The 15,345-nt window shown below is 41.3% G+C and overlaps 1 protein-coding gene across 2 annotated transcripts; it reads right to left on the bottom strand.

Moving 5' to 3' along the window:
• Positions 1–321: 321 nt before the first annotated feature.
• On the bottom strand, positions 322–15,032 carry SMARCE1 (SWI/SNF related, matrix associated, actin dependent regulator of chromatin, subfamily e, member 1). 2 transcript variants are annotated; one of them, XM_026864742.1, is made up of 10 exons: positions 14,920–15,032; positions 14,353–14,396; positions 11,225–11,329; positions 8,848–8,928; positions 7,567–7,698; positions 5,796–5,967; positions 3,154–3,326; positions 2,080–2,181; positions 1,401–1,611; positions 322–586 (listed from the first exon to the last, which is right to left on the bottom strand). In XM_026864742.1, exons 1-10 carry the CDS (start codon positions 14,924–14,926, stop codon positions 375–377), a joined length of 1,239 nt encoding a protein of 412 aa, XP_026720543.1. In that variant the 5' UTR covers positions 14,927–15,032; the 3' UTR covers positions 322–374. The 2 variants fall into 2 exon arrangements, with proteins under 2 accessions (XP_026720543.1, XP_026720544.1); XM_026864743.1 differs by lacking the exon at positions 11,225–11,329.
• Positions 15,033–15,345: the final 313 nt, after the last annotated feature.

Raw genomic sequence — 15,345 nt, 5'->3', positions numbered from 1 at the left:
CCAGGCCCCCCCGCCCGCTGCCCCCCTCGGCCTCCAGGACCACGGCGGCTGCGACGGGCCCCTGGGGTCAGAGGGCGACTTCCCCGGGGTCCCAGCACCGGGGGCAGCCTGAGCTCTGCTGCGAACCCCAACGCCAGAGCTACCTTTCAGGGCAGAGATCCCAAGCACCGAGCCCCTGTCCACGCTGCCACAGCCGAGTGCAGACACACAAAGTCGGGTTTTCTCTGCAAGACGCCCCCGGCCCCTCCGGCCGCTACTACAGGCCCGTGTCCTCTGGAGAGATACAGGCAGGGGAGATAAAAAAAGCCGCGTAGCACATTTTGAAATCAAAACAGCACTTCATTAAAAGAGAGACACATGAAACGAGTCAATATTTATTCTTTCTTCTCGCTGTCCTCAGCGCTGGGGTCCGCGGGTGGCTCCTCCACCGTCGCGCTGTTGCTCTCAGAGCCCGTGTTGCTGTCGCTGGTCCCCTCCTCGGCCGTGCTGTCGGCCCCTTCCTGGCCGCTCTCCTTATCATCCGGGGTGGACGTTCCTTCTTCTCCGTTCTGCTGGTTTTCTGTGCTCTCCTCTGGGTGAGGCTCTTCTGTAAGGAGATAGTCCTCGGTGTCATTTACATGCTAACACATTGACTTCGGCTGTGCAATTACAGTTTAGGACAAAACAGAATCTGTAAGAGATCCGAGCGTTCCACAGCAGAGCAGAACGTGCCCTAAGAGGCTCCGACAGAGCTCCGGGTGCTCTGGATGTCCCTGGTCCTGCTGCAGAGTGACCAGAGTCCCCGGGCAGTGCCTGCCCTCTGCGCTCCAGCCACAAGGAATCAGCGTGCCTTCGCAAACCCAAATTCCCTCGAATTCTAACCCCTCAGTCCCCTTTCCCTTACACTCGTGCTGTCACGGCAACGCCTCACGGAGGTATCAGCCACCCATACTCTGAAATACAACAGCATTTTCTAACACTAAGGCAGAAACACCTGCACAGCAGCTCCTACCAGCAGCAGCACAGAGAAGTGCTGCTCTTTCGTCCCTGCTCAACGTTGACACCGGCCCAAGAGGACGCTCTCAGCTGCTCCCCACTAACCAGTGACTAAAGGGGAGTTCGCTTTAGAAGGGATTTTTTTTCCCTTGGGTGCATTACAGACAAAGCCTCACATGGGGCTTTGTGGTATCTCACCCTTCTTCCTTTTTCAAAAGGAGCAATTTAATAAGAAAGCAAACACCTGCATTCAGGATGAAGCTGACTGCTCTGAAAGCCAGAAGAAAGGCTTCAGAAGAACAAACAGCAAAGCGACAGCGCACTCCTGGCTCAGCTGAGGCCCTGCGGAGCCCCCTGGGACACGACAGAGACCCTGCAGTGCCGATCCTTCGAGGATTCTGCAGCTGGTGTTCAACCGCAGTTACCTGTCTCCATCGGAGCACTCTCCTCTTCTTTCTTCTCCTCTATCTTGTTAGCTGCCTGTTCCTCCTCAGCTGCCATGTTACTCTGACTGCGCTCGGCTTGCTCAGCTGCTTCTTTTTCCCTCTCCTCCTGCCTCTTGCGAGCCTGTTCCTCAGCTTGAGCAATTTCAGCTGCGATTTTTTCCATATCCACTTCCACCTTCAAACTGCATAACTAGCATTTAAAAAAAAAAAACCAAAAACAGGAAAGCTCTTTTACTACCTCAGTTACACTGAAGAACAAAACATCAGGCAAACCCAATTATGAGTTCAGTATTTCTACATGCTGCATAATTCTTCTGATTTGACAAAGCTTAGATTAAAAGCTTCAGGAACTAGGGAGGGAGATCCAGGCACGTTACACGCACGCAAAGGGGGATCAACAAACAACCTAAACCTTATCAGAAGGCAGCTGAGGACAGAGCAGGACGTTCCCCAGAGGGGCTGCAGGCTCCTGCACTGCCTGAATGTCACCACTGAAGGTCACTGATGGAGCACGAGATGCCTCAAACACGGCCCTGGCTCATGGAGCCCCCCCCGGGTGTCTGTGGGTTCCAACACAGAACAGAAACGGGCAGAGCACTCGCACACGGGGGTAACTAGCAGATTCCTCACAGTAAGAGGAGAAAAGGGAGAGCTGTACCCTTTTAAGTTCGTTGTTAAAGGATTCTGTGCTTTCCAAAAATTTCCTCTTCTTTTCCTGGTGACGCTCCTCGATCTGCAGAAGCTCAGCTTCCAGTTTACGCTGGAAATGAAACAGATGGGAAGAACCTTACTATGTAGTCATCTGAAAAAACCGGGCAAAGTTTACAGCTACATACAAAAATATTTAGACTAGTATTTTAAAACATAACCCATGTAACATCCTTGTGCCTTCCTTGATCCAATACCCAATAGCTAAGAAGTTCATACTGAAAAGTATGAACAGTAAATGGGTCCCTGCAGTAATTCAGGGTTGGCCAGGCGTATTATAAATGAAAATCTGTGTGTACTTGAGGTGATTTCCAGCATAAAATGTACGTGTTTTCTTTCATATTATACACCCCACAGGTATACACACACACCCACCCCCCCCCAGCTACTTTTGTTAATGCGGAAAGACCACAGTTCCAAGGAAAGCAGGATACCACCCCCCTCCAAATCCTCTTTTGTTCATTAAAAAAAGCAACCATTTCCTATCTAATCCTGGTCTCCGTTTTCTTCACCTACACTGACAGGGTTCTTTTGTTAACACACATCTGAAAAGTACAGGCGTGCATCCAGTCAGAGCTGGGCGACACAGGCAAGCGTGACCTCACTAGATCGCCTTGTATGCATTTAACTTGAAAAAGGGTACAATAGGGAGGATTTACTGTAATAAAGAATCGCTACAAACAAGATTATGAGTCATAAACTCCTCAGAAGTCGCAATTCTACCAGTCCCTACTGAACAGAAGACTTACACTACACGCAGAAGGGTTATGTGTAACGATGAACAACTATGGAATTAATACTGAAGTTTAACAAATCCTGCTCAGGATGATTCTCAATGCAAGACAGCACACAAGGTGAAGGCTCCCATCCTGCAGTTCCCCAGGAAAGCTGGGGATCAGCTGTTTGAGCTCACAGAACCCCGACACCCAGCAAGAGCAGTCTTGCAGACGATCAAATGATCCGAGACCCGGAGTGCAGCCCAACGCTGTTACGTTTTCGCTGCCTTCACATCTTTTTTCTTTACCTGATGAACCATCAAGGACTGAACCTGGCGTTTAAGAACTTGCATTCTAGCTGTAGTGACAACAGAGCGGACATCAGGCACCACGCTTTCACTCAGAATCTCACTGATGAGACGATGGTTTCTCTGGAAACGAGCTGTGGCTGTGTGCTTCATAGAAAATCCATCGTCGTAATCTGCAACAAGAGGTTTAGGTGTTAACTGCTTTAATTCCACAAAAGGAGTACCAAGTCTAACACCGTACCCACGTTTTCACTAATTAAAACCAAAAAGCCCCCAAAGCACTGGCTGCTGTCATGTCAAAGTTCATACTAACAAATACAGAACACCAGGTAATCAGAAAAAAGACAGTGTGAGGACAGAACACTTCACCCTGGCACAGCTCTAACAGTGATGATCTTCCACATGTTTGAAATTTGGATTGACCCAGTTATCTACTGTGCTGCCTTCACGTTTCCAGAGTAAGAGGGACTATTAATACACCAAATAAAAAACAACCCATTCCTGATTAATCGTATTACCAGAACAATAACCAGTGCAGAAATACCAGCAGGAGAGCGACTCCTCTATAAATAAGGTTTGCAGCACAGATTAAAAAGACTTATTTCTTTTGAAACACTGAGGAATGAAAGCATGAAGCAGTGCTACATGTTTATTCATCAGTGAAAACTCTTAGTACTGGATTAAGAGTTTTCCATTATTTCTTTATTTTAGTAAATGCAGTTCTCTAAAGAACAGTTACTGAAAAAAATACACTTCAGGAGAAAAAGTAGAGAAGCACACAGGTCACACGCTGGCTGCCTTAGAAGCTTCTGGCAGAGAAAAATTAAAGGAAGCCCAACAGGAACTAAACTGTCTTGTTTGACAAACATCTAGAGGATTAACTTCAAAGATCTGACAATATTTCAGGTCAAGGATCTTTTTTTTATCCCCTCTTTCTTCAAATTAAAAGAGCTTCCAATTTATGGCAAGATACTGAACTTCTGACAATTCTGATCTAGTCACAGAATTTAACGTGAACTGCAGAATTATGGTTTGTACTAGGCACTCATTTTAAAAGTAAAATTCAGTTTGATGCTACAAAGCAGAACGAACCCACATGCTTTCCTGTATCTAGCAGCACTCAAAAGCTTACAGCCCACAGACGTCTTCCTATTTTTTCTGTTATTTCTTCAAGGAAAGCAAGCAAAGCCTTTCAACACAATAAAAATCAAAACACAATCTGCAGTTTTGGTATCAAGAACCTACCTACAGAACAGATAAAAGAATTCAAGTCAAACTAATTAGAAATAAAAGCACAGTAATTAAATAGCGTTAAGTATTGGTGAGAAAATCAACTCAGAAGAAACTTCTAGTATAATTCATATCTGACTGAGCATTAAAATCAGTTAAGCAACAGGGATGAATTATCCTCCAGAATGACACGTAGAGCAGTCCTGGAGTTTATTTTCAAGTTTTCCTAGCGGAGATTGCTCTCCAACTGTTCACATAAATCTTGAGAATCCTAGCATACAAGAAAATATTATCAAAGATAACCAGTTTAATAAAAGTTTCCTTCCCCTTAATTTCAAAGTGTTATCTTCAATTTCTCAAGTATCTGATTAAACGAAGCAAAAAGAGACACAGCAGGAAGACGAGAGATTTGCAAGAGACAAGTAAGTATTAAGCAAATTGGTCTCCTTAAAGCTGTGCCTTTGTCCTCTTAGTGCCCCTCTTATGCTAAAAGTTCTTGACCCCACTGACACACAGGATGGGACAGAAGTAATGCTTCTGTCACAGAAAAGAACTTGCTGCTTTGTCCCAGATGTCAACAGATGCAACTCAGGGCCTCATGCAGCTGGTTCTGGCTGAGTTCACTTGGCCCCGGGTAGCACAGAACAGAACTGAAGTTCCCAGATGCCAACTCGTGGAGCACTAAATCTACTGACATACATCTTGCAGTTACCTCACACTGGGGAAGGTGCTGTTTGCCATGAGCTTTATCTCAAGGGTGTGCTTTTACAAGGGAGCATGGAAAAAAAAAAAGGGTGTAACTGACTGAGTACATTTTTCACCCTCAGGTTTCAACAAGCATTTGGTCATGAAAAGTAGACACGAGGTGTTTGAGGGAGTTTTCCCACTGGGCGGGGTGCGTTTCCTTGCAGTCAAATAAACTTTCAGAATCTTCTCACCAACTTGTCAACAGCAAGGGTAACTTATTTTCTAAACAATCTCAAATGACAGTTGTTGAAAAAAATTCAAAGTTCAGGTGCTCTTAATCAGAGCAGAACTCTTGCCTGTCAGAATTATTTGCTTGTAGTAATAAAGCACAGAATTCTATCCAAGCTGGATTAAATCAGGCATCTAAGCCTTTTATAACGCATATGTTAAAGCCATTACAGAGCTCTAAGCAGACTTATTTGTTTTGAACTGTAAGGAGTACTTCACATATAATTTAAGGGTTGCCACCTGAGGTTTTGGAAACAAGGCAGTCTGCTGTTTGCTGTATGAAATAAAACGTGACAATGAAAATCGGTATTGAAGGTACCAAAACAGAAAGGAAGTGAAAGTTGTACACACGGGAGTTTTCTGTATCTGCCTTCTCTACCCTGTTGGTCTGCCCCGAGACCATCTCCCCGGGGGGCACACGAATCCCTTCTGCTTACCATCGGGGTCTTCTGCGGGCTGAATGCTCATGTAGGGCTCCCCCTTCTCCATGCGGGACTGCCTCTGCCTGCTCTCCTCCTCCAGCGCAGCCTCAGCGCGGCTTTTGGCGTTGATGTAGGCCAGGTAGGCAGGAGAGTTGTGGTAGGCCTTCATGGACTCATTGTACTCTATCTGAAACGTGACCAATATTGTTTGATTGCACCATCGGACGATTTCAGACCCGACATAACTGTAGTCTGTAACTCACACTGCAGTTACACAGACAAAGCTACTTTGAACCACCTGGCTGATACACAAATGACCACAGTCTTTCAGTCTTCCGACAAATTAGAACTTCTTCCATAGTCATTCATGTTTTAAAAACACTAGCTGGGCTTTTAGGTACATTGCAGTTTTATGACCTGAGAAGTCTCACAACAGCTTTGTTTTTTGAGATTTAAAAACCAAACTCCTCAGAACAAGGCCTTTATGATCAGGCAAATGCTGATAAGATTTTTTAAAAAATGAGTTAAGATAGTCTCAATATTTCTCTGGAGTTCTAACTAGATCTTTGATTCTGATTTCTTCTCTTTCCTTATTCCAGTCTGTCATGAACCAGTTTTCAAAGTAACTGATGATTTTTCCGTTCTTTGGTCCATCCCTGCACTGGGATGATATAGAATGCTGCCGCCAGACTACTGCCTCCTCCTGGCAGCAGGACTGCATCACTACTTTCACCTTCTTTGAAGTACATTTCCCTTTGAATTGCTTTCTTTGACTTTTAAAATTTGCCAAGTCTTGATTTCATACAGTGATTTGAGGTATTTCCAATGAAAAAAAATGAGATATAATCTACAATACTGTTAAAAGTACCTAAACATCCTGGTTTTTTTTTTTTGTTTTGTTTTGGTTTGTTTTTTTTTAATGATCAGGACTGAAATCCTTCTACCTAAGCACTGTAAAAATATAAACAAGTTGGCCCCTGCCCCAAGGAGCTTACAATCTAAACATCATTATGAAGTTAAAAAATAGAATTCCTTGATTTTTTTTTTTTTTTAATAACTAAAAGCATCCAGCTTTGAAGGACTTCTCTATTGACCTGGAATAAAACCAGCTTAGATTTGACCAGGTTACACACAGCCTCAGATGCCTACCAGGTTTAAGTACAACACAGCAGCTGGACAAGTTTCCCTTTGTCCTCAGGATCACAGTAACAGTCTTGTAAAGGTCCTCAACACTTACCAACCTAGACAGGAGTTAGCTGTCATCTTTTGTCATTAAGATCAATAAAACCAAACCAAAACCACGAGAAAATCCTAAAAGTGGTAGCATCGGTCTATTAAGAAACAAACCACTATGTCATAGCATGGAGTGACACCAGATGACACCATGAAAACCAAGCCCTACGTGACTGGAAGTCTTTTACGAACACGTTCATGGCAATAGCAGTAGTTGCAGAGCACCAGTTTTGAAAGAGGATTTTGGTGTTGAGACAATCTTTTCAATACTGATGTTGTACAATCAAATCCATTCATTAAACAGTTAAAACCGACACTCAATTATAAATACTTCATTTTGAATTAGGTCTAAAAACTGACCAGTCACAGTTGATGTACAGTTATTTAAAAAAAAAAATCTAAAAGACGTGTCAGGACATACTTCCATTTAAGTTACGTACAGGGGTCTCGTGAACGCCTCATACACCACTGCATGGGTAAGATGAATTTTTCTTCTCAGACCAGTTCCTAGAAGAATCAGCTGTAATAAACATCCCAGATTTCTTCCATTTACCTTTTCAGCTTCATATTCATTCAAATACTCTTGCTTCTCTTCATCAGTGAGATCTCGCCACATTCCTCCAATAATCTTGCCAATTTCCCATAACTTCAAATCAGGATTGGACGCCTTCACTTGGTCCCAGACCTTAACAGAAACAGCTGGAGCTTTACTAATGATATCTAAATACTTCCAAATTAAACATTTTATATTGTCATCTCAGTGTTCTTTCTGGAATCACCATGAAAAACAGGATTAAGTTAGGAATGAGTCTGGCTAAACTATCTCGATTATTTTCTGGGGCAGGAAGTCAGTAGGAAGCCATCTACTGAAACAGGCAATTGCTGAAATGGCTTGGGTTTCATGGGAATATTGCCTTTAACCCTCTTAATTCTCTTCTTAAATGCACATCGCTGCATCTCTGGGAAAAAAAAAATGCTACTGAGTAAACACATCCAGCAGAGGATTACGATAAAGAGCACTGAGCTTTTCAGATCAGAATGTAACATTTCAAAATATTTTTCAGTCTTGCTGATCAATTTGTGTTCCAACAAGTTCTGACTCCACCAAAAAAAGTTTCTAACTTTATAGGGAAAAAAAAAAAAAAAAGAAAAAAAGAAAAAGGAGAGAGCTGCCAGTGTTATTTCTTGCTGCGCCACTTGATTTTTTTTTTTTTTATTTTTTGTTGATGGTTTTTTGCCTAAGACAGACATGCTGGTAAAGATACTTTACCAGAAGTGGAAGAAATTCCTTCTGGCTCACCCGCTTCAGACAGGCTGACATGCCCTCCCCATGCCCCATCAGATTTCAGACTCCACAAGAGTCTCTCTCCTACTTTCTGTCAAACAGTTCACAGAATAGCGAAGTACACGTTGCCACGGGCTAGGGTGGTGAAGGAGAACATGCAAAGTCCACTCATTGCTACTCTTCCGTCCAGCTACAGCACTGTACCAAGCCCAGTATACCGCAAGGAATACTTCCTTTATATAAAAAAGTTCTGTCAGTAAGTCACAGGAACTTCTGAATGTGGCAGGGTGGATCCTTGTCAGCAGAGACAGTGGTAGTAATTAGCATTTTAGAGAAAACCTTTCCCCCCGGAAATTGGCAACTGTCTGAGCAGACTACTGCTGCCTTTATTCTGAAGGGCAACGCATCTGTACTTTACAATTCCCTTAAAAGAACGTGCAGGCTGTTAGAAGTAAAGGTTTAGAAGCTGAAACTAAGATAATAGCAATTAATTGTTAGCACGTACGAACGCTAATTTTTATTAGGACTTGTTTGACACCGTATACCCACCTTCCGGCTGTACCTCATGTAGGGCATCAGGGGCTTGTCTGGGGGTTTGGGGGGCTTTGGAATGGTAATACCAGAGGAAGCCTATAAGAGAACCGGATAAAGCCATGCGTTAACGTGAACACTCAACAGTTTCCATACACACTACTGTTGGAAAACACCCCTTCTTGTGCAGTTAACACAAACCAACTGCACACCCCCCACCAAGAGAAGGAACAGCACCAAAAAAGAGACCCAAACTGCGAACAGGTACTAACTAGAGCTGGTCCTCAGGTTAAGATTTTTCTCATTTAAGTTTGACCTTTTATCTGTAACTTTACAGAGCAGTAGCTAGACAAATGTTCAGAAGGGCTCCATATTCTTAAAAACTGAAATACAGAGCTTAGAAAACGTACATGGAAACACCAATCCCAGCGGGTTGTTTTTCCTCACTTCCGCTGAGCAATTTATTTTACCTGTTTTGACAAATCTAATGTGGCTACTGCACAGGTGAAAAGAAACTAAGGAGAAAGTTTCTGATCATGAAGCCAGAGATGTATTTTCTTTTTCAAATCATTTTAGCAATATCATTTGTCTGCAAAATTTGTCAGTGGTAATTTGGAGCCAATTAAGCTACCCATTGTGAAAACAAAAAACCCCCCCACGCGCTGAGCTGTCAAGGCGTGCGTTACGTGTACCCAAGCTGTACTTCACTGTCCAAACTAGCCTGCAACAGCCTCGCTCTTACCTTCCTTAGGTGCGCATGCTGTCAGGCACACTGCTCCCCCTGAACAAAAGGGCACTGAGCACTGACTGCTGCTGCTGAAAAGCTGCTCAGCCCCTCTCGTCCCCTCAACCTACAGAACACCTGACAGGGCCTTCTCCTAAAACAGCGCAGTAACGTTACGGCCCCCATCGACCGCAGGTTCTGAAAACCTCCACGCTTCGAGCACTTACACATGCAAGTTGTATTAAGTTGGAGCATTTTCATAAAAATATAAATCGGTTTCAAGATTTTTCAGGACTACAGCTATAGATAAGCAAATACTTGTATTCAGCCAACCAGGCTCATGTTCAGTATTCAGCTTTTAAATTTTTTCCTCTTGGTAATTTTTGTTTTGCTGAATTTATGGAGCTCTATGAAACAATGCATACAGAACTGTGTATAAATAATGTACATGAGGCATATGCATTACCAAAATGTATACATATATACACATACAGATGGATTTGAAAAACATTAACGGAACTTGTTTAATGCTTTTAAATTAACAGGAATTTAAAGACACCATACATATATTGGTATATGCATGGCAGAGGAGGCTGTGTATGCTTATGACATACAGAAACAATGAAAGTTCTCAGACAAAACCTAACTTATCCTCGCATAAGGAAAAAGTATATGTTCCGACAGTATGTTCAGTCAAGTTTCAGCTTGTATGGGGAAAGTCTTTTCAGTAAACGTTTTAATAAACCAGAGGAACTTCATATATGAAGCCTGAAAGATGGTTTATAGGAGAGGCATAGAGTACACTTCATTAAAACCACCATATATTTGTTCCTGGAGAAATTGTTACATCATGTTCCAAACTATCAGGTGTTTTGGGGTAGAAGTTTTACATGAAAAACCTTAAAGTTATGAGAATTACAGAAACTTTTTTTTTTTTTTTTAAAAAAAAGATCAGGCATTTATTCTATTTCTGTTGTGTTAGTTATGAAAATGTTATACTTCCACAGTCTGTTTCCTAACTGCACCCAACGCTCAGGACTTTATCTGTATTTGAAAGAAGCTGTCACCTCCCTCATCACTTGACTCCACCTCACTTTTACTCCATGAAAAATGAATGTAACATCCATTTTCCACACACTGACAGAGCACATGAGATCTGATTCCACTTTATTATAATCACACTTCGGTTGAAAAAAAAAATCATTTGTAAACTTGGGACTCTGCAGTTATTACCAGACTAAGACTGGAAAGAAAAATAAAGGCTTGCATCTCTTGCATGGCTCAACGGTATGATGCAATTTACTATCGACGATGTCCAGTTTGCAAACTGTTCTTATTTTTGTGCCAATAAACCTCAATAAACGAGCAGTTCCCTCCCTCCAACAATTTGTACCCACGCTACAGACCACTCCAGTGGTCAGTGAAGACCACAAAGTCTGACTTTTTGGAGTTCTGCATCATACACGATTACCACATTTTTTTTTTTTTTTTTTTGCAAAAGGTTTCAGCGTGAAAGGGAAGGGGGGGTAGAGGTGGGGAATAAGAATCAGAAGTAATTTTTTGTTTTTATAAAGAAGCGGCAGCAGCCAAGACTCAGAAGGACCTAACTCTAAAGCCATTTCTGGTCAATTCCTGTTGTTTGCCGGATGATGTAATAGTTGATTCTCCTACCGTGACCCGGCTGTTGGTGCCCGGGTTCCCTCCCAGCCTGTAGTTGTTGTAGGCCAGATGGCTGTATGGATTGTATCCCACAAACCCTGGTGTGCTGGGCATTTGCTGATGGAAACAAATGAGACAAAAACACGAATGAGAAATGAGCTCAAACGAGGAAAACACAGAAATGAAAGTGAACTGCAATATGGCATGCAAAAGCAACCAGATTTAAACAAGCAAATGAGGTGTAGCAGTTGGTATCTTCTCAACACAAAACTTACTCCAGTATAAACCTATTAAGGAAACAGGATTTTTAAGCAAATGTGTCACTACAAATTTCTGTCTCAAGTTGATTTTATTTCTATTAAGTGTGTAACTCATTTAAACAAGTATTCTAGAAATCCAGCTCATGCCTAATAAAATTTTTCAACATAATTCACCAAGTAATTCAGAAATACTCTTATATCCAAAGGCTCAGACTTACAAGGCAACACAGCACACAGTTATCAGGCAGAAATCCCCAGTATCAATATTTACTACGTCAGTGAAAATCCCTGTCTGCTTTTCTTCCCGTTATTCTGCCTTTCTGAAAAATATTACACTGTGAGTAAACACGGGTTAAAAAAAAATAAAATTCTCTCAAAGCACCATCTGTGCACCACTACCCGTGTCTGAAGACTTTCCTGGTGGTTTGCAGAATTTAAATATCTTGGGGAAGTGGGATTAGAAAGCTGGGAGAGAAGAAATTCACAGATATCCTTCTGTAATGAGGCAGGCTGCAGACTGACAGGCCTGAGGAACCACCGCAGTAAGATCTACAGGTTAGAACTACAAACTAGTCTTAACAGATCACTGAACCCAAGACAATTGAATAAGTTAATCGATACATCTTCATTTGTTCTCACCTCGGCAACACAGAGAAAAATTTCTTTACAATCCCTTCTTACCTGTCATTTACATACAATCAAGTAGCAGAAGGTTCACTGTATTCCCCTCTTCACAAAAATCACTGACTTTTTTCCATTATCCCTCACTTCCCAACCAAATTTTGTCGGAAAATATGGATCAACTATTTATAACAGTATCTGTGATCAGTTCCTGACTGTGGTAGTCCTCTGACTCCATGAGGATTCTCAATGCCCTGTAGTGTTTCTAGACAGTAAATGTCACCCACAGTGTCCCACTCTTTAGTAGCACCTGGGCCCTAACGACAAACACATATTCCAACAGTCTCTTAAAGTGATTTGCTGACTGGACCCATTCTAGATTAGTTACAAAAATTCTACAAATAGGTTCAGGACTCCAAGAACCAAGGTGTGACAAATACAAACACTGAACAAAACCAACCTGTAATAAGCTAAACTACATTATCTTGAGGAGTTTTCAAGCATACGTAGACACGCTGTAATTAGTTTATTTCTAAATATACAAATACAGAGTGAAATTACCCTTTAACAGTCAGCCTTCACATATTTTATTGCCAAACTTTAACTCAGTCACAGCAGTTGACATTTACTCAATTTGTATGCCTGTGATCATGACATACACATTCACTATTTAATAAGATGCTATTTTACTACAGTTTTCTGTATTACCATAGTAACAGGTTTTGAGTATGTTGAACTACACCTCTTCAATAAAATCAGATGACAATTGTAATCTCCGTCTGCTTAATTCTTTATTTCTGCAAGACAGGATTTAAACGTTACAAGGGAACTACCTCGCATTACACGGAGAATTTTTACTTCAGCTCTAATACTGTAGTTACGAGAACTACTGAGATTTTGTTGACTGTAGTAACTGGAACTGGCTGTGGAAGAATAAACAAGGTTATTTCTCTACTTTTATGACTTTTATTAACAGAACAGAGGCTAACATCTCAAGGACTGTATAAATATAATACAGAAGATGCTTGAAAGACAGGTAATGCATGTCACTAGCTGCAGTTTTGCAGTTTGTTACTGAAGGTTTCTGACTCGAGAACACACCACAGCAAGGTGCACGGTTTAACAACCTCTGTGCCCAGGCACAGCTCCCGATGCAGGAGCCCAGTGGTGAGAGCAGATGCCATCGTGTTCCTCCCAAGACTGGCACAAATCTATCCAGTTGTGTGCAAAATGAAAACTCTGAACCAGCTACGCAAGTGAAGTTTTATTTATGTAAATTTGTAAGACCGTAACTTGTATTTATACATTCTGTAATTTTCAAGCTTCTTTAAATGTAAGGTAGGGCACAATAAATTTGAAGGATCCTATTTCATCTAAATCCCCCCCTGCAGTTTTCATCCCATGTGCAAGGATCAGGGACACTCTACTGAGTAACAGTTTTCCAGAAATTGTCTTTGGCAAAAAAAAAAAATTTACTATAGCACCTTCGCTAATTCTTCTGTGCTAGATGTTATTTTCTCATGTATGTTACTCCTAAAACACAAGCTGTTTAGAAGCGTGGACACCACAGAAGAGCTGCATTTGCTTTCAAACGCTCTCCCGAGCACCACGTGCTGGTGTTTCAGAGCCGCTTTACAGCTGCATGAATGCACGTGGACATAATTCAGAGCTACTCTTCAGTGCCTCAGTGCCACCCCACACCATTTTACCTGAAAGTGAAATATTCCTCATGCCCTAGACTCCACGGTATCAGTGATTTCAGGAAATTCAAATAAGACTGGCATCATGGGTGTTTTATTACTCTGACCCAATATAACAGAATTTCACAGTCCTGCATGCCACTGAAAATCCGTCTAGGTACAACATGAAAAAAAACCCCACACTATTTGCCTGTGATCTGGGCACAAGTTGAGTGGGCAGTTTTAGAATTAAACAGATCAGTTTGTTCTTAAGTGTTCCAGTATACTGTTGCAACCCACTGTGAATAATTTTAGACCAACTGACTGCTTACAGAAAATTAAGTACCTACAGGATCTAGCCTTAAAAATGAAACGACTTTATTCAGCTTCTCTTTCACAAACTGCTTAAAAAAAAAGAGAAGAGATTAATTTAAACAATGCATAGCATATTAATGATGGAATACAACTAGTCTGTGTTTCCAATACAGAAAGGTGATGCAACTCCATAACTATTGCTCTGGTAAGTTATTAAAGGCTGTATTACCAGCTCGGTGTTAATGAGAAAAATCACTATACTTACGGTTGCAGGAGCTGGGGTAGGAGGTGGGGCATAAGATGGCCTTTCTGTTAAGATATAAATGTAAGCAAACGTTTTTTTTCTTGAGAATTTGAATAAATTCTTTGTAAGGCATCTGCTGCGGCAAACATTTTAAAGTGATTTACAAAAGCAAGACAGAAATCCTACTCTCAAGAGATTTCGTATTTTGCCACTGAAGAGAGTAAAGCAACGAACACAGGGGTAAGAAAAAAATTTAAGACCACACCATTGCTACATCGCTAGGCTTTTATTTAGGTGTAAGACTGAAGAATATGAAAACCATTTATATGCACATCAGTTAAAGAGCGTAAGCAAAAACGCTGTGAAACAAGATTTAGGAGGAGCTATGATATCTGGATTTCGTATGAATACAATACGCCAGAAATCAGCCACAGCAAGATTTAAGGCCAAGAGTTTGGTCAGAAATGACTACACCTCATCACGTTCCTTTTAATGCAAGGAATCATCGGATTATCTCACAAACAGGTTCTGTTGAACCAGATCTTTAATTCATCAAGTTAAAGGAAGAAAAAAAATCTGGAAACTTACTTGACATTTTGATAAGCAAATTTTCAGCCACCTGACATTATATTTGTACTTCTGAAAGACAAAAGAATATCACGCTATTAAGTATTACGCCTTTGCTTCCCCAAATCTTTGAAACTTCTATTATTATAGTCACTATCGACTAGCAAAAAGTTTGCCAATTTCGAAATAAAGACAAAAGGGTTTCTAAAAACTAAGCTGTTACCTCTTTGAAAAATGAATGTACTTTCCAAGGAATCTGGCCTTAAATAGCTGTGAAACAACACTCAGGTTTATGTTAGCGTCACAGGAAAACGTTTTAAGTATTTTTTCCCCCCTTAAGAAATAAAATAGATCTAATAAACTGTTGCAGAAAACTGGTATTAATGGATTAAGAATCAAATTAAATAGAATCTCCTTTACACGGTACAAAAAAAAAAAAAAATCATC

Source organism: Athene cunicularia, assembly GCF_003259725.1.
Source record: "Athene cunicularia isolate RWA chromosome 27 unlocalized genomic scaffold, athCun1 chr27_part1, whole genome shotgun sequence".
Taxonomy (NCBI): Eukaryota; Metazoa; Chordata; class Aves; order Strigiformes; family Strigidae; genus Athene; species Athene cunicularia.
This window is presented reverse-complemented; position numbering and strand designations above follow the sequence as displayed.

Coding starts and splice junctions, on each gene's coding strand:
- SMARCE1 (XM_026864742.1), bottom strand. Junction 8,929..11,224: donor GCACCAACAGCCGGGTCACG/GTAGGAGAATCA, acceptor GTTCTCTTATAG/GCTTCCTCTGGTATTACCAT. Junction 587..1,400: donor GAGTGCTCCGATGGAGACAG/GTAACTGCGGTT, acceptor ATCTCCTTACAG/AAGAGCCTCACCCAGAGGAG.